Raw genomic sequence first — 19,347 nt, 5'->3', positions numbered from 1 at the left:
TTAGTGAAAATTGTATGCTCATGTTATTGGCCTGCTACATCCAGAAGTTAGGATGTATAAATCTGTAGCATTGTACAGTTTATGGTGGCAGGTTGCTAACCAAGCTTGCTAGCTTCAGTTAACTGTTGTTCTACCTCTCATCCAAATCTGATGCCGTCTGACTCCAAAAGTCACCAAAGTTGATGCTTTAAAAATGCAGACTTCAAACCCAGCAGGTGACAGCAACAGAGACTTCCACTCTTCGTATAGTCTGTTGTTGTAACCACACTGCACCCAACCAGTTGAAGTGAAAACCTGATCCTGAAGTGAAAAACTTCTATGAAACGCTAGAAGAACAATTTTGACTGAAAACATTTATGGTAACCTGATATTGTGACATCACCAGATTGGGAATAAACTAGTTTGTTGGAGGGGGGGAAGCTCCCGTACTAGCGGGATGTGATGTCTGTGCCCACCCCTCCCTCCCAGAAGCTACACCTATGCAGATGACCGATACACAGCTCTTTTATATTCAAGTCAACCTTTATTGATCAATGCACAGTAGTATTTACTTCCAAACCTCACACTTTTGACAGTTCCATCGATCCAAACAAAGGAAGCGGCTTCCACACCATCACTCATCTTTCATTAGATTACAGGAGACGCAGAAATCATTATTTTAGACATAATGGCACATAAAGACTGAAAAATGGTCTGTTTTGGCTATGGCCCGTTGACATTTCATCTCAAATGATGGTTTCTATCCTAATATCTAACGTTCTATCCTCAGAGCTGCTGGCTTTTTCAATAAACGAAATGGAGCCTCTGACTTGGCTAATGCTGCCTCTGACCAGCGGATCGGGACACAAATTTGTTTTTAATACAGGAAAGTACAGTTTTGACCTCTAAATGTAACTCAGCACCACAGGCAGCTGTAATATCATCAGTGATAATGGCAGAAAATGGCAGAGAGGGGAATCAAATCAACACAAGCATGATGGAGAGATGGATGGATGGCAGGGATGTTAGTAATGTCTGCCTTCACCCTCTGTCCCTTTCTCACATGCGACTCCATCTCGTCGAATTCTAATTCTTGGATGCTGAACTGCAAAGAACAGGCCAGCGCTGCTTATGAAAGCCTTTCACATACGCGGCGAGGGTACATGCAAGCACATGCAAATAGGAAACATTTGCATGTGCTTAGCATTAGCATTCATTATCCGCGGCGTCGCATGGGGCTCGTGCGAGAGGTGGCAAGAATGCGTTTCGTGAACTCGTCCTCAGCGAGACACCGATCATTTCTAACTCTTGAGCCTGGATTCTAATTCAGTGCCGGGATACAAAACTGCTGGCTGGTGAAACGGATACAGCTCGCCTTGGTGGAAAGTAAAAGTTTCCTTTTATGTTAAACTCAACAGTTAAAGGAAATTAAAATGATTTCACAGCCTGCTATAACAGGAGCGCTCATTTTATGGTAAATTAGGCTGTGACAATTACATTGCTCGGACCATGGGGTGGTCTACGGAAGCCACGCGCAAAAGTGTGCACAATCAGCGCGGGCTTCGAGTGGGCGTCTTCCAGACTTGAAAATAATTAACACGAGAATAACGTGTTCTAATTCGATAGTGACGAGAAATATATAAATAGGAGGAAAGAGTCCACGTGAAATGGGAGACTCTCAGTCTGCTCGCTGACCAGCTGCAGTCTCAACCGGCTCCTTTCTCTTTTTCCTCATCTCCCCCCAACCTCTAAATCAGCTGGCTCCTTTGGATGACATGGCAGCCGGCCACCTCTCACCACCCATTTGCTCCTCTTCCCTTCCCCCACCCACCCCCATCACCTCCCACAACCCCTGCCAGGAACAGAACTGGGCCTTGAGGCCACTCCTTTTAGGCTCCGTCTGACCACGACACCATGCTGAGCTGCTCCCGTGCACGGCTTCAACTGCAGAGGAGACAAGAAAAAAAAAAAAAAGATGTTGGCATGAGAGGACATGTAAATACACAATCCTGATTCTTAATGTCCCTAAGTCGTCCCTTGTTTCTTGCTCTGCGGCAATTTAGAATGAAAAAAGGGAAAAAAAAATACGAGGCCACTTTTCTAATTCAATTTTTAAGCATTGGCTGCAATAATTAAAAGGTCATTTTCCTGCCAAGCAGCACAGCTCTTCTGCTGTAACTAAGCAACATTTTAAGTGAAACATAATTATTGGCAAGACTGCCGATTTGGATTAGCGCATTACCATTTCAATCAACAGCTAATGTGTTTGCAGCGCTCCGATTCAGAGTATTTTCCAGCAATTTGAAAGAAACACGAAGCGGAATCCAACAATTCTGAGACGCCTGGACTTGAAGCCGCTGGAACGAGAGGATTTTGATATATATATATATATATATATATTTTTTTTTTTAAAGAAAGGATTTTCTTCCTAAAAATAGTCATGTTGAGCACATTCTTCTAACAAGTGGGTGACCTTTCTGTCAAAACACCTCCTTTAAAGTGGCCTTAAATGCTTTGTTATCCACTTTCTCTGCCAGCTTCTCAAAGTCTGAACACCGAGCAATACTTTTCCAGCCATCATTCAACTTTTCCTGCCTTCAAGGTGCAGACAGGACATCATAAGAAAAACACCCCCCGCCCCGCCTAACCCCTCTCCCCCTCTCGTTCCATTTCAGGAATGGCCAGAGTCCTCATGCTGCTCTTTTCCTTCAGTCAGAGTGTGTGAGGCTACAGATCCTCATTAGCCACTTTTCCTGAGACCACCCCGACACGGGCATCAAGCTCTCCTCACTCGCTCAGACTTGCTGAAGGCTAGCCGCGGCCACACACCAATTCACAGGCATTGTGAGAAGCAGAGGCGACTTACGGGAGCCCGGGCAATCATCAGAATCAACCAACCTTTGAAATGCTGTGAATATCATGAACGTGCTGCTGCTGCATAATGTTACACCGGCTGAACGGAGCCAGAGGCAATTGCAGCAGTGCAGGGGGGTGGGGAGTTAAATGGCCGTACCAGTGCCTTTGAATGTTTAAGAACATTACCTACAAACTGTGTAGACACTCTCAGGCTAGTCTTACACTTACGCTGATATAAAATATTATAAGAAGAGTCCTTTCAGAATAACATTTATATCTGTCATCAATAACTATTAATGACAACTGACACAAGTGATACACATGACAGCGGATTTATTATTACTAAGGGTAAAATATGTTACCAATTAGCAAACTTAGTTATTTTGTAACAAAGGTTTCATTAGTTGTCAAATCACATGAATATGAGAGATACGCACAGAAGTGATACTGCTAATGAGCCTATTTTAACTCAAACTATGACTTTTCCTAAAGTGGGATTCATAAGATGGCCCCGCCCCTCCCTGAGCCTGGTTCTGCCAGAGGTTTCTTCCTGTTAAAAGGAAGTTTTTCCTTCCCACGGTCTCCAAAGTGCTTGCTCATAGGGGGTCATATGATTGTTGGGTTGCTCTGTATGTATTTATTGCAGGGTCTTATAGTATAAAGCAATTGTTGTTGTGATTTGGTGCTGTATAAATAAAATCGAATTGAAAATTGAATACTTTGCATTAAATCTTTGCCATCAGTACTTCATGAAATCCTTCAGAAAACCAACCCTTTACTTGTGCACCTTATTAGAAATGTGTGTATACATAGAGTTGATGTAACCTGCAAAGATTTAAATGGGACCCACCACAAGACAAACTTAGAGGCTTTTTAAACCTATGAGGATGAATTCCAACTCTGTAACAGTCATTTAAACATGTCAAAAATGCACAAGTGTTTAATCAGCAGTTTACCTTTTATCAGTTACCATTTCACAGTTACCCCTCCAAATAACGATGTAGGCTTCGGTAACAATGAATAACAAATGAATAAATAATTAGCTTCAGTCTTTGTCAACAGCAAAATAACCTTTAACTAAGGTGTATCAAGCCATTGATTTTTGTTAACTACCTATAAAAATCTGACATTCAAACACAGCATTTTTTCCTCTCCTCCTGTCAGACATTTGAAACCAGCAGACTTGTGTGCAGTCATTTGTTTTAATCTGGCTCTGTTCAGATCAGCCGTTTGCTGGCTTTTTAAATTTTGTTGTTCCAAACACCATAAATATTAGTAAATGTCTGCATTTAGCCAATAATATCAGTCAGTCTCCAAATACAGCATCTGCAAAGACGCACATTCCTGCTGTGATGTAAGAGCATCAACGGCTGTCTGAGATATACAAGAGAGAAAAAAAACAGGGCTCTAGATGATGCGTGCAGCAGCACAGCTCTTAAAGGGGTAAGGCGTAGCAGCGAACCAACCTGACGTTTGCATGGTCTCTGTCCAGCCGACCGTCAGTCTCCGGGCACTCAGTGACCGATAGCCGTGCCTGAAGGAAGGACAAACCCCAAATCAATACCTTGTCTAAAAACACTGGGAGAAACTCGAGACAGATCATGCAACATCTACAGGAGAAGATATGCTCATGCAACTCAAGCTTTCTTTTTCAGATAACTCTGTACAGGCACAACCTTTTGAAATATTACAATAAGCAACTTTTACACAGCAAATAAAAAAGTAACAGCAGCTCAACTGTACAGAAGATGATGACAGATTTGGCTTTGTTCTTTTTAGCAAGAGTTGCATTAACACTATCCTATTATATTTTGTTAGTACACAGCACAGTTATTTTGGTACATGAAATCCACTACTGTATGATATTGGAAGTTACATTTTTCTTACTTTTGAGTCGATTCTTTTTTGATGCCATGACTGTAATGATATTTTAAGAAATTGTACGCATTTACCAGAAAGTTTATGTCAAAGGATAAACACACTAAGAAATTAAACATTTAGGGTTAGGTTACCTTTACAGTGGAGTTCTCTAGGTTATAACCATCCTCTCCATTGCACTGCCATTACACTCTGTACTAAAGTAGCCATCGCGCCAGCTGTCATTCATGACAATGAAGCCTAGACCTGAATGGTGGTTTGAACTCAGTTAATTTTCAGATGCTATAAAAGCAATTCTCATTAAGGATTACGACCACAGGTAGGAGGATTGAAAAAGTCTTATACGTACCCAGGCATTCAATGCTTTAGAACTCTATACACATTAGGAAGCTATCCAGGTTATTTTAGAGGTCTTACCTCTGGGTCCTTTTTAAAAAGTATAGAAAGAGAGAGAAAGAATAAGTTGTGCTCTTTTGATAATCAATCAAGACATCATTTAGTAGGGTTAAAGTCTTCAGACGTCAATACATTCATTTAGATTTAAAAAGCGCTTTTGAATGAGAAACAAAGGAAAACACCTACATCTGACTGCTGGTTTAAAAAAGGCCATTTCAGAATTTTACTAGGACAGGAAACAAATAAAGCAAGTTAAGTTTCATAAAAAACAAACTAAGCTTTATTGACAAACTGCTGCAAAACATCTTTTGGACAGATTTAGTAACCTATTTAGGCAAGCTTACACATGTAGCATAATGCATTTTATGGAGAGGGTACAGATACTAGTGGCAGAATAAGTACAGTTAGGATGTTTTAAAATATGTACAAGAGTTCGGATTGAGCTGCAGGATCCCTTCTCTATAGAAAGAGAAGACCCATGTGGAGATTTTTGTCCCAATCCTTCTTTGTGTACTTTGTGCATGCAGTTTATGTAGAGTCAGATCACAAAATCAAGACCTGAACCGTGTGTTTCTTTTTTCTTTTAGCACAACAGGTGAGACCAGGTCTCGTCCGTGTTCTCATTAAACAAACATTTTGTCTTCAGTCTTAAAATTATTAATTTTTTTCTTTTTAAACATGACAAACAAATTGAGGATATGAGGACAGTCCATCTCAACAGTGTCTATTAGGGCTATATTTCAAAACTCTAAGTACAATGACAAATATTGCTGCCTAAGTCTAAATGGACAACGTTTTAGAACTATTTAAACAACAAACCATAATCAAGAATGAATTGTACTTGAGTTAGCCTTTGCTTCATTTAAGGATTTGGGTTTTTGTTTCTATATTACATAACTGAACGTTTAAAAGGTCTTTTATTTGGCTATATTAACAGAATTTTGAAATGTAGCCTAAATGGGAATCTGCAACTGACCCTCAACAGATTCTTTATATATATGTATATAAAAACAATTAAAATGGATTCCTTAGACAAGTGGATAATGAGCCACTAATTCAACTAGAAACGACTACTCCCACACAGTTAAAAAAATAAAATAAAAATAATTAAAAATTAACGATCAACAATGCAAAAAAGCCAGAGGAGGGTAAAAAGGGTCAGAGGAAAAAATGACAGCAAAACTTAAAAAAAACTCAAAGAAAAAGAAAAACTATATAGAACGCCAACTTCTCATCTCTGACCCATCTAAAAGCCGCTTTGGTTGGTTGGTTGGTTGGATGGTTGGTTGGTGCGACAAAGAAGGGGTGGGGGAGGGAGTTCGCGGTCAAATCTCAAAAACCAGTTCCGATTTTCAGTTCCCAATTTGCTCTCTTGTATAAAGTCCGGCGTAGGAAAAGACCAAACCAAAGACAAAACAGACAATTACTTTTGTCGGGCTTCTTAAAGCGAGAGCTGCCGTGGTAGACAGGCGCTTGTCAGGGCGACACTAAGGGTGGCGAGTCTGCTTCAGTACTGTCGATATGGGTGCTCCCGGTAAGTCGTCTTGCCGCCTCGAGAGGGGGGAGGGGCCTTCCCTTGAGTTGTCCGCTGGGTGCCGTTCCAGTCATCCTGGCCTGGAGAGGAAGCGGGAAAAAAATAGACACATCAATAATTCAACATTTCTAACAAAGAGCCTTTGGAATGAGCGCACATTAGAGCTGCCCTGTGGCACCGTTCAGTTTATCGGACATGTTGGAAAAGCACTAAATCCTACATCTGACCGTGCACGGCACTTACAATACGTCACAACACATCAACAAGAAGTCAAAAACTCTACAGTATGACTTTAGCGTTACAGAATATTTAACTGTGAAATACAGCCGTCAGTTTGGATCAGGGTGAAGAACTGTCCCATCACATTGTGGATGATCAATTTTGTGAAATTTTGTCCAATTTCAGATCTTTAAAATAACAATCTGGCAATGCCAATAATTTCCTTATACAGTAGCTTTGTCTTTTTCAGCCTTCATTACAACATGTTTAACATTTAGGCAGCAGAAAATAATGTGACACAATGGCACTGGTGCTGACAGATCTCAGTATCAGTGCCATTCTATTAGCTGACAGTGATATATATCAATAAAGTCAATATTAGCTGACAAAATGCACATTTTGGAAAATTTAATCTGGCTGATGATTTATTTATTCATTTTTTTACTGTTTTTAAAGACAATCAGAGACATTATGGGCTGACGTGCATGCATATTTCAGACACCAACACGCAATAACAAATATACAGAGGATCAATTCAATAAGGATGTTTGTCTTTTATTGTAATAAAAAAAATTGTTCTTTACCATAGGACTCGTACGACTCTGTGGTCTCCCCATGTCCATAGTCATAATATTCTGGCTCTCTGTTGGTCATAAACAGGGAAAAAAGAATAAAAAGAAAAATCACTTTTAATCTTTGAAAAACATCAAGCAGCTGACTGTAATGTCTAGGGGGACGCTAATTGGCTTCTACGAATAAGATCAAAGCTTGGCTCTCTACTATGGAACGTCTGAGTCCCGGCTGGTCCTTCTAAATAACACTGGCATCCGCAGCATGAAACACAAAGTACTATCAACGCTGAATTTGTGCAGAGTGGCTAAAAAGTATTACTGCTGCTCTCAAATCCCATTTCAAGTGAAACTAGCTAGGCGATGTGTGTGCATTCTGTGAGAAGCAGGTGAAAACCAAAGAGACGTCTGATTCACTCACGCCTGCGGCTGACTGTAATAGCTGTCGTAAGACTCGTAGGCCGTGTCTGTGTAGCTCTCATCGTAGCCCTGGAGAGGGAAGGAAACAGAGAGGGAAAGAGAGAGAAGGGGGGGAAAAAGAAGAAAAAACAGGGTGAGATTTAAGGAGAGTCTTGTTCATGAATGTCAAGATGTCCCCAAAGAACTCTACTTGTACTAAAGCAGACACGCTCCCCTTATGTCTCGAGCATCTGAAATCACTTATTCCTATGACGACGGACAAGCAATTCAAAGTTAACAGAACGTCAAGAAAGATCTCATTGAGATGAGACGAGCAGTGGAGAGGTCAAATTTAGCAACGTCAAACCTGAAAGCATAACGTCTGCACAGACAACTGAGGCGTCTCTGCACATTTCTTATATTTAGCTCATCAAATACAACACTAGAAGTGACGTTTGTGTGTGATAATAACAAACCTACAAAATAAATGTGAAAGGATAAATTCATTTCCACTGGCAGTGGTACTTACATATTCGTCATAGCCTTCAGCAGCTGCACCGGGGTTGTGCTGGTGTGGAGGCGGTGGTGCCATCCTCTGGGGAGGTCCTCCAGCTATGAGTCTGGCACGGGGTGCCACAGCTCCCCTGGCAGGTGCTGTGGGAGGTCCTCCTCTGCCTGCTGGGGCACCCCTCACTGCGCCACCTCTGGCTGGGCCACCTCGAGTCACACCTCCCCTGGCGGCAGCACCACGAGGCGGCATTCCCCTGCCCCTGGAACCAAGAACTCTGGGTTATTGCCGTGATGATCTACAGCAGGGCTCAAACTCAAACGAGCTGAGGGCCACTGCTGGCACCGTCATCTCATTGGAGGGCCACTTTAGTGTTCGAGTAGAACAAAAAAAAAAGAACTACATCTTTGGAAATATTTGTGGATGTTATTTTTATTTTAAATATTGTATAATAAGACAAAACTGCAAAAGTGAGAACTCTTATCTGAAGCCTTTCAGTGAACACATAATAAATTGGTACTTCCTATCTGACCAGACACATGGCTGCACTTCTGCTATAGTTTTTTTTTTAAACAAAATAAAAGTATATGCGTTAGTTTTTGTAGTGCAAATAGTTTTCTTTACAAGTAACTCCTTACTGAACAAACGCAGCCAATCCCTCAACATATTTGTGCTTCCTGCTCACATTGCCTTCATATTTAAAAATAAATAAATATTTAAAAAATAAAATAAAATAAAAGACCAGACAGGTAGGTTTGCATAAAGGCAGCAGCAGGGGCAAAAGGCAACCCAATTCTAGAGCCCAACTGGTACAGGATTTTTAAGGCTGACAGAGAAACTTGGCAAAAATGTAAAAATCTGATACCAGCAAAGAAAATGAGTTTGTTTAAATTTTTTATTTATTTGTGATCTTTAAACTCCTGGCAGGGTAAGAATAGCTGATTATATGTTTCTTTTTTAAATACTAGGCTCAGCTAACTGGTAGGTGGTTGTAGCTTAATATTAACCATTAAGATGTGGTATCAAACTTAGGATTTTGACGGCATACAGAGCCGGGCAGCCTGCTGGGTCTGAGATGACCCCAAGCATTCCAAATCATTGAGAATTAAACAACAACAATAAAAATGTATGTATGTGCATACATACATACGTTTGTGTGCACTTCCTCACCTGTGTGCTCCTGCAGGGGGGACACCGCGGCCCCTGACTGGCAGGCCACCTCGGCCTCGAGCTCCGTGATCCTGGCCTCCATTCAGGTAGCTCATCTCCATGAACTGCTCCTGGCAGATATCATCCATCATATCCTATACACACAAACACACACAGTGAGGACGATAATACTAAGACAAAAAAAAGAGAAAAGAAATGGAAAAATGACTGTGCAAACACAAAAAAATAGAAAGGAAAGGAGACAGCGTGGAAAGAGGAGTGATGAATAAAAGAGTGAAATCATTTCCGAGCTGCTCAAAACACGCCACCCCTCCCAACAGCTAACAGAGCGACTGGAAGAAAAAGTCTCAGTGCCAGTGACTCAGAGTGTTAAAGAGAGGAGGGGGGGATGTGGATGTGGGAGGCTAGAGGTTGGAAAGAATCCATCCACACTCCGTGCCTTCCTGTGTCTCTCCATCATGCACAAAATGTAAATCACTTCTCTGCACACTCCTTGACAAGTCTGGTGTGACTGCATGAGCAGTTACCTTATTTTATCTGCAAAAACAATAACTTGGGGTGGATTAGCCAAGCTGCCTGTCTCGGCAGCACAAATCCTGTAGCCCAATCCTCCGCCTTTCTTCTGGGAGCAATCACAAGAGCTGCACTGTGACCCAATCAATTCTTTTTCATATCACTCCCCAGACTGGAATAGTGACAGAGCTCTAATGATGTCAAAAAAAAAAAAAAAAAAACTACTGGAATATGAGATGCAGACATCAGCTTTCAACTTAACTGCAGCAAAAGCAGGCAGAGCATTTGACTGATTAGAAATTCATCTGAAGGGAGGAGCAATCCAGCTGATGCTGCAGAGGATGCAAAGTCTTTACCCAACAAGGTGTTGAGTTTAATCAAGGATCTGTAGACGTTACGATCAATAGAAGAGAGAGAAATCCTTCTGCATTCACGTTGGCTGATGTGCAGATATACACAAATAAACAGGATGAGGAAGAACAAAGAAGACAAACCCTGCTGAAATCACAGGGCTGTGAGAGACTCACTGCCTTAGTGAGTCTCTCACAGCCCTGTGATAATTTACTAATTTTTTCTAATAAAATAACTCTCATGTCTAAGATGGCCGATATTCAGCCCTCAGGCCACTAGCCTGGGCTGCAGCAGCAACCTCCTCTCTCGCTCTGACAGGAAGTTACAAACATACAAGGTGAGAAGTGAGACAGCTGACAGCCTTGTGGACCAGTATGACACCATAACTGCTGTGATCTAAAACACAAACAGTTGCATGTCAGAGTAAACTGGCACACAGCCACTCCAATGCAGCAATGTGTTAACTGTGTTCTTTACATGCATGCAGCTTCAAACCTGCACGGACAGTGAAGCTGCTGTTTGACACATCTACATACGACTACACCTGCACCTGTGCCAATTTAAAATAATTATAGGAGAATGACATTTCAAATAAGGCTGGGCTATATCATACCGTTCACGGTAATACCAGTATAATGTTGGACAACGATAAGAAAATGAAATATCGCAATAGAATATGGGTAAAACATGCCTGCGCAGTGCCTTTGCTTTCATACGCACATGGCGGAGAATGAGAAGGGCTAAAGCAGATCGTTCAATGAAACAGATGAACGAGAATTGGTTTGTAAAAATGCTGCAACTTCAGTGGTGTGGAACTGGTTTAGCTTTCGTCCGTCAGATACACAACAAAGCACTATTTTTGGTAGAGCATGCTAGTGGGCCGTCGTTATTACCGTGTTATGTGGAAAATATGGCACACTTAAAATCAATCCTTTGATTTTTCAGAGGCTACGTCCACACGTACATGGGTATTTTTGAAAACGGAGATTTTCCGTTTTCGTTTTAAAAAATAATCCCATCCACACGTAAAGGCAGAAATGAAGGAAAACGCTGCTAGGAACATGCCAAAGCAGCAGGTGGCGATATATTCCTAACCGTGCAGAAATGTTGGCCAATCAGAAGTCTAGAAGCCTCGGTGGGAAATAGTAAACAAAGATGGGGCATAGAAGCAGAACCGAGTCGTATGTGTGGAGGGACAGTAACTGTGTGTGTATATGTAAGCATTTAAACACCACAGAGAGTAAAATTAACAATAACAGTATTGTACAAATTCATTTCACCGAAACAATAACGTGGCGCACAGTATGACGTCAAAAAAGGCGCACACCTTTGACACTGCGTTTTCTCCGTTTTTCTCGTCCACAAGTAAATGCAAAAACTGAGTTTTAGAAAATATCCACCCTGGCAGGCGTTTTTAGAAATCTCAGTTTTCAGTGACCGAAAACGCCGTTTACGGGTGGACGAAAGGTGCAAACGCATAGAAAAAGCTGCGTTTTCAAAAATACCCGGGTACGTGTGGACGCAACCTGAAAATAGACAGTGCCCCTTATAATCCCGTGTGCCTTATGTATGAATTCTGGTTGTGTTTACTGACCTCGAAACGATTTTATGTACACGGCGCTCGAAAATCTGTCAAATGTTTTAGTACGACTTTGCTAAGCTACGAAGCCGCACCGCTTGATGGATTGTCGGAGCATTACGGCTGTCGTAGGCAGGCGCCTCGCGGAGTGATACGTACTGTGCTTCAACATAATATTACCGTATTGTGTGTGTATAACCTCTTTTTAAGTTTTGTGGATATTATACATGGTTATGCTGAGGATATGTCGGCCAATTTCCACTGGAAATGCCTTTTGGTTAAACTGTCAGCAAGGAATTTGCACTGTTAAATTTTTATATAACTTTCATGCACATAAAAAACAGCTGCTTGTTTAAGTGAAAATACATTGATGTTTTTTCTTTTTGCACTAATCAAGTTGTGGAGTTGTAAAGTATTTTGTCTAGTGTCAATTATATAGTCAGTTATATTGTTATGGCAAATTTTCAAATGTATATCGTGATAAATATTTTTGGTCATATCGCCCTGCTCTAATTTCAAATGGCTTGTAAATCAACATGCACTCAGACACCTCCATGCTCCGTTTTCCTACTTTAAGACCATTCCATCAATCTGACCCCCCCCCCCCCCCCCCCACACACACACACACACCCAAAGAAAATTAGTCACCAGGAACATCCCTGTGGAATACCTAAGCAGAAGTACAGGCAATACATAGAAGTTTTAGCAACAAATTACATCCACCCATTCTCCATCTGAGTCATTTATTAAAACACAGTCTTGCTCTAAATGAAGGCCGTCACGCCTGACAGATTATGGTCTTAAACTGTAACGACAGCTTCTGTAAGCGGCTGATTTTTACATAACGCAGCAACACCAACACCGCAGCTGGTTCATCAGCCCATTCATCTACCCTCTGATCCAAATTATTCTTTCTATAGTGCCCTGCACACTAATTAAAAAAAATGTAAGGCAGCTCACAAACCCCTGGGCCTATTGGCCTGCTTTGGTGAGAGCCATTGTGAGAGGACTGTGGGCTTCAGCTGGGCCCGACAGCAGACCAAGCTGGCCGGCACTCAAGAATCTCTCAGCATAAAACCAACAAAGCAGGCGTGGGCTGCGCACAGTGAATACGGCCACATATCTGTCTCGGAGCTCTACAACTCCAGGCCGATTCTCCTCTCTGAAGAATGAGACTCAGGTGAAAGCAGAAAAGTAGGCAAGCCACATGAAGGGGGCAACCCTGCTGACACAGTGAAAGCGGCCCAATTCCTCCTCTTAAGCTGATTGCTTTACGTGCCTGGACTGTGCCGCAGAGTGTGTTTGCTCCAGGTAAATACCCACTCAATCTCCTCTGGCTGTCCTAGCAGGCCCTCCTCCCAAAGCTTTGTCTAACCAGCACGCTGCGACTCTCTCCACCTTTCTGAAACGGAATTTCACTCGATTACCACGAGAACACTTTCGGTGTAGCTTCACAAACTTTTCCCAGCTTGGCGGTGGGGAAACTGCATTTACAATTCAAAACAACTTCTAACCTCTGCAATTAAAGAAATCATGAAGTTGCATTAAAGTGGGTATGGGTGAGTGTTATTTTCAGATTTAAAGGCATTTGTGAGGATTTGCTCAAAGTTCAATCAATAACGAGCTTAAAAACCAATCTTGAATCAAAACCAAGCGGAAAATAAAGTCATATTACGAAACTGACATCTCCTACATCTGTGTGCAAATGGGCCTGAAGAAAAACTTGCTGACTGCGTGCATGCAGCTCAAATCAGAGCTGAGACGATTAGCCAATTACTTAGTTGAAAATTAAGAGGCAACTACTTTGTGATTCAATTAATCTCCTGTTGTTCAAGAAGTAATACCAATTAATTCCCCAATTCCAGCTTAACTGGGTTGACTATTTATATTTCCCTCTCTTGTATGGCGGTGAAGACAGTCATGTTAGGGAATGAGACAAAACCCTTTTCAAAGATCTACCTGGGATTTAAGACAGCAAAATGGCACCATCATCATCTTCAATAGCATTTATTATGTTTAAGAAAAGAATGGGCACCCAGATCAATGAAAATAATTGTTTACTGCAGCCAGAGCTCAGCCTGTACAAGGGCTCAGATATCACTGAGAAAAGGAAGCACTGTTTCAATTATACAAGTATAAAATACACTTATACAGGAGAGAAGAAGCAATTCCTGGATTCAAAACAGTGTTTGTGTGAGGTGATCTTTGGAACGCTAATCCATAATTAAAAAAACCAAAACAAAACTAAGCATCTTCTTTTAAGTTACAACGAAAATGCCTCTATTCTCATGGCAAAGTCATGTTTAACCTCAACTATTCTCACTCTGACTCTTCTGCGTGCACTCATCACCATCGACGAGGGAAGTTAAACAACGAATTAAAATTAAGAAATCTCCCGACATCACTTCCCCCTGTTAAGGTGCTGAGTGTTTACCACATTGCTGACCTTTACAGGCTCAGTTTTGCAATTAATAAACGGCACAAAACGCTCTACTAAACTACACACAGGCAAGTTCACAGATGGCCAAAAGCAGAACTGGCAAACTCACCGGAAACAGGAACTTCTTGACCTCCTCCATGGCGTGGGCCATGCGCAGGTAAGCCTCGGGCACAGGCGCAAAAACCTCGATGAACACGTGCAGCTCCATGGAGAGGTGGGCATACTTGGGCTCACCGCTTTTCCTCAGCCCCTCCTCCTGAAAGAAAAACCATCATAGAGAGTGAGAAGAAGCCAGTTCAAACATTTAATGAATAATGCAAGGAGAAAAATCACATTTATTCCACCTCGGAGGGCAACAGGGGTTAGATGCAGTATTCCCTTCCTTTGTATAGCTTGATAATTACATCAAACTGGTAGATAACAGGTTTAGTGGGCTATCCTGAAGACTCTGGAGCAGATGTGCAGCGTTTGAATGCCCTTGGCTGAGTGTTAATGTTCAGCTGAGCCATCCAGCAACTTGACTCCATCTGGGCTCACTAACTGTCATCCCGCTCAAGCAAAGGCCAGATGTGTTATTGCTTCAGGTAACCTTCCCACAGGTGCATAAGACCAGATGTGTGTAAGCATGTGTGTGTACCTTGGCTTTGTCTCTCATGGATCCTTTGCCCAGCACAGAGATCTTGGCTCCAGTCTCCTCCTGCAGACGTTTGATTGTGTTGCCCTGAGGTCCCAAAATCTTCCCCACAAAATTGAACTAACAGCAAAACAAAGCAGAACAAAATTAGCCTGACAATCACGGCAGAGGCGAGTTTAATACCAGGAGAGTGAGGGAGAGGCAATCACCGTCTGTCTGTCAGGGCTCTTGTTGCACATACTGCAGCCTTAAGTAGTAGATTTAACAGACAAAGTCGATATGAGCCCCCGAGGGCTGTAATACTGCCGTTTGCTATTCACTGCAATCATCCATGCAGTGAGCCAGAACTTTACCTCCTCGATCTTTCAACAAAGTAATTACCGTGTGTATGATGCGTCCCGCAATTAGCTGTCATTGCCAGAAACGTTTAGCAAAAAGCCGCCCCAAAGGAACCTCGCTTCAACCTGAAGTAGTAAAAGCAGCTCCAATAATCGGAATCACTCATTAGCTGTGTCGTGCCCGACACAGCAGTGTGACGGAGCAACTAAAACCCAAGGCCGGTGTTAGGGATGCACCTGTCCTGCATTTGGAGTACATCAGTCCTATCCCACCTCAAAACCCTAAAGGGTCAGCAGACTGGATGCATTACACACCTGCAATGCCAATGTCTGAAATGCAAGTTTGCAATTATTTTAAACTCAATCACAACTCGACTGGTCCAAAAAAACCAACAATAAAACAAAACCGGGCTCTCTCTCCCTCTCTGACAGCTTCTGTCGCTCGCTGGCTCGGCTTAAAAGTTTGGAAGCTTTCGCTGCACTTGCAGGAACATAATGCGTTGAATAATATTATCTCACTTCACCTGCCTCTTGACTGCTTCACTGGAGTGGAGCAGACAAGAGTCCATCCAATTTGGTCCATCCCCATTCTGAGAGATCAGACAGTCATCAGACCCTCACAGAACAGGAGATGCTCCTACAGCTCATCGATCCGACGCTGAAAACGAAGCAGCACCTACAGATCTCATTCTTTATAAAGCAGTTTGCTCTATTCAAAAAGATCACTGAACACCAGAAGTTACACAATGGGCCATAAAAGAGACGCCACACTGACTCTGGCAACTTAATCGTTTTATTTTTATTTTATTTATTTTTTTTAGCAGCATGCAAATGATGCATTGTGCAGCTGCAGCATGATGCATTGTGCAGCTGCAGCATGCTCTCTGAGTTTTACAGGACAGATTACAGCCTTTATCACAAACACTCATCCTAAAATCAATGCAGCCTTACGTCTGAGCCAGATATGGATTGAACCGATATGGCTGAATGCACCTGAGGTTAAATGATAAACCTAAGTAAGGCTCGGGATGGAAACAGGAAAAGATCTGAGCACCAGTATGAATTACACTGAAATATAGAGCCATCCCAGCTATACTCATTTTAACATTTTGATCCCTTTTAGTGAGATTTTAGAAACATGCCAGTATCGGCTGTAATTATACTCTGGAGCTTAAAGATCAGGGTTGAGAGGAGTAATTTGAGACTCCCAAGTAACCCCGTGGCTTTGTGTAATTGAAACACAGCTGCAGGATAAATTAAATCAAGAGGGGTTTCGCTGGGAAGCGGGAGAGGACAGGAGGAGGAGGGGGAGAAAAGAGGGGAGACAAAGAAAGCTCACCTTCGGGTACTGTTTGACAGGTATGAGCACTCGCTCCTTGAGTTTGATGTTCTTCGTCGTGAAAAGGTCCAGGTATGTCTCAGTTTCCTTTTTAGTCTCACCTTTCTGGATTCTGTCAATTTCTGGAAGATGAGAGGGATCGTTTCAGGCAACCAAACAGTCAGAGTGGCAACATACAACACAATGATGAGAAGCACTTATGTGCGCTTACGTGAACCAGAAAGCACCGACTTTAGGGATTCAGCACCACCAGGATAGAGTTCAAACCTGATCTTAAAAACCAGTTGTGCATACACTCATCAGCTGTTTAGAGTTGGATTCATACAAATCTGGTCCCAACTGTGTAAAGCGCAGTATCACTTCTATGATTTGTGGCCCTCTGAGGGGAAAACACGTCTGACTTTATAGCCCGTTCCTGTGGTTGTAACACACACCTCTGTAAGTCTTTGCAAAGCAAATCCACATTAACTGAAAGCCAAACAACGGCAGTTTCCACTGAGTGCGTTGACGGCTTCACTCTACACATTTGTGTTCATTTGAATAGCAGTGAAACAGCTTAGCGAGCCATTAAAAGGCAAACACTTGATGAATAGTTTCGGCCATTTATCAAACAAATCGTAGCCCATTCTCTCGCTGTTGACAATTTTGCTGTGATTATGTCACCCCAAACAGCTGATCAGCCAAATCATCTTGGACCTTGTTTATTCTTTAACAAAAATCAAAACAGTCCAACTCTAATCTGTACTGGAAACAAATCAACTCGAAGTATTTGCGAGCATCCTCTGTAACCTCTTCCTTGTGACCGAGCACCTGGTTTCTCCCTCCAGCACCCATTGCAGTACTCCCATCTCAAACCACCTCCGCCCTCCTGACTGTGACAACTCCCGAGCCTTCAATGTGCAAACATGCCAGCTTACACCACAGTCTACCAGCTGCAGATCAGGAGAAGCCTGAGTAGATGTTTCACCGAGGGAACCCATCCACACTGCACACCCTGACACACTTTGTCTTCCTGGTTAGTCCACGCTTCCAAATTTCACACACGCAGCCTAGATTCGCCAAATCACGTTTGCCAAACGGTCAACTTCATTATCACCAGGGCTACCTGAGTTAAGCAAATAAATAAAATAAAACCAGTTTTAGAAAATGGCTCACAATTACTGACAGAGCACATGGCCAATGGCTGACATAACTAAATAATCACATTTGTTTATATAAAGCAGTCATAGCTAGCTTTTAACATCTTTTTTTGTATTAGGGATAGCTGACCAACTCACACAGTACTACTAGGTAGGTGTGTGTGTCCACTTGTCCTAGCTTCAGCACAGCTGCAAGGCAGCAGTCCCGGGGCGGCCATGGCTGCAGTTTTGTTGCTCAAGGACACTTAAGCAGTGGCCATCGGCAAGCATCGCGGTTAAAGGCTCTTTGTCACCTCTGCTAGGCCAATTCTCGGCTTTAAAGTACTGAGGTGACCCCCGCTCCTGGACACTAGCGCACATTCACAGGCTGCTGCGCAATAATATCAACAGGGACTCGAGAGCACACGACGGAAACAGCCCGCGTGCCCAAGTTTAAACTCGCACGAGCACCGACAGTTACAGAAAACAGCAGGTGCGACAAAAGCTGCACGCGAGGAAGCGGATATTAGTCGCAATAACTGAAAAGTGTAGCTCCTCCGTGGTGTAGCGATAGCCTTAAGCGGTTTACTCTTTCAGATACTATTCGTTCACTAACTACAGATTTTAACGCCCACACGTATTTTTCTTTGTTTTTGAGCCATGAATAGGACCTCGTCTCCGCGTAGCGGTGAACGGGGTAGTTCACGTCCCGTCCGCAAACACATGGCGCCGCTCTCCTCAACTCCAGAGGATAAAGCGTACAGTGGAAAAATTCACAACAAAACAAAAATAAAGACAGTGTAACAGTACTTTACCCGCGTTTAAAAGTTTCATGGCGTGCGTGAACGACGAGTCCAGGCTGTCCTTCTCTGCCAGAAGCTCGGGGAGATATTTGTCGTCGTTCTCCATTTTGTTGAGTTTGGAGGTGTAGGGGGGGGGCAGTCAGTTTCGGTGCAAAAAATAAAGCGTGGAGAAAAATAAACCCAACAGTATACGGGGAGGAAAAAGTAGTCCAATTATGTAACTACGGAGAACCGCGTATCCTCTTTGCAGACCGCGCTTTGCATGTGGCGTTTTTGTGCGACCGACGGGTCCGTTACTCTTTGCCGCTTCCCAACTGGTTGATTCCCTCTTCTCAGCAGCGCTGGCTAGTTGGAAACGGGAGAACAAAAGCTGCGAGGCGCTGGAAGAACAGCCAACTCAAACCGACGGAAGTGAGCTCAGAGGGACGTACTTCTCCGGACTGACCCCGCCTACTGTGTGCTGTTCGGATGCGCCGCCTCCAGGAGCGACAATCCCACTATCAGATTTTCGATAGTGATATGGGTGTGCCCGCTCTGGAGCGAGTTACTGTCATAATAAAAACGTCTAGACTGCCCGCAAGGTGTTCAATTCCCCCACACCCTCCACCCCATACTTTAAATTAGGGGAAACTTAGAGATACAATAGGGTGGCCTGCTGAACTAGAGGTGCTCAAGAGTGGCCACATGCTTTAAAATATGTCCTCATATGTTTGCTGTGATGTCT

At 42.8% G+C, this 19,347-nt stretch overlaps 1 protein-coding gene across 2 annotated transcripts; it reads right to left on the bottom strand.

Moving 5' to 3' along the window:
* Positions 1–503: 503 nt before the first annotated feature.
* khdrbs1b (KH domain containing, RNA binding, signal transduction associated 1b) lies at positions 504–19,067 on the bottom strand. Of its 2 annotated transcripts, XM_085148798.1 has the most exons (11): positions 18,636–19,067; positions 16,703–16,824; positions 15,029–15,145; positions 14,501–14,647; positions 9,509–9,642; positions 8,360–8,600; positions 7,853–7,920; positions 7,447–7,505; positions 6,537–6,723; positions 4,302–4,369; positions 504–1,923 (listed from the first exon to the last, which is right to left on the bottom strand). In XM_085148798.1, the coding sequence occupies exons 1-9, from the start codon at positions 18,727–18,729 to the stop codon at positions 6,617–6,619; spliced, it is 1,089 nt and encodes a 362-aa protein (XP_085004924.1). In that variant the 5' UTR covers positions 18,730–19,067; the 3' UTR covers positions 504–1,923; positions 4,302–4,369; positions 6,537–6,616. The 2 variants fall into 2 exon arrangements, with proteins under 2 accessions (XP_085004924.1, XP_085004923.1); XM_085148797.1 differs by having other exon boundaries at positions 4,302–6,723.
* Between the last annotated feature and the right edge of the window lie 280 nt (positions 19,068–19,347).

Source organism: Neolamprologus multifasciatus, chromosome 22, assembly GCF_963576455.1.
Source record: "Neolamprologus multifasciatus chromosome 22, fNeoMul1.2, whole genome shotgun sequence".
Lineage (NCBI taxonomy): Eukaryota > Metazoa > Chordata > Actinopteri > Cichliformes > Cichlidae > Neolamprologus > Neolamprologus multifasciatus.
Note: the sequence above shows the minus strand (reverse complement) of the source record. Positions and strands in the feature narration are given on the sequence as shown.

Excerpts from the sequence above, each read along its gene's own strand:
- khdrbs1b (XM_085148797.1), bottom strand. The coding sequence starts at position 18,729 with ATGGAGAACGACGACAAATATCTCCCCGAGCTTCTGGCAGAGAAGGAC. Across the intron at positions 16,825-18,635 it reads CATGAAACTTTTAAACGCGG|AAATTGACAGAATCCAGAAA; the intron begins GTAAAGTACTGT and ends CTCATCTTCCAG. Across the intron at positions 15,146-16,702 it reads CTGTCAAACAGTACCCGAAG|TTCAATTTTGTGGGGAAGAT; the intron begins GTGAGCTTTCTT and ends TTTTGCTGTTAG.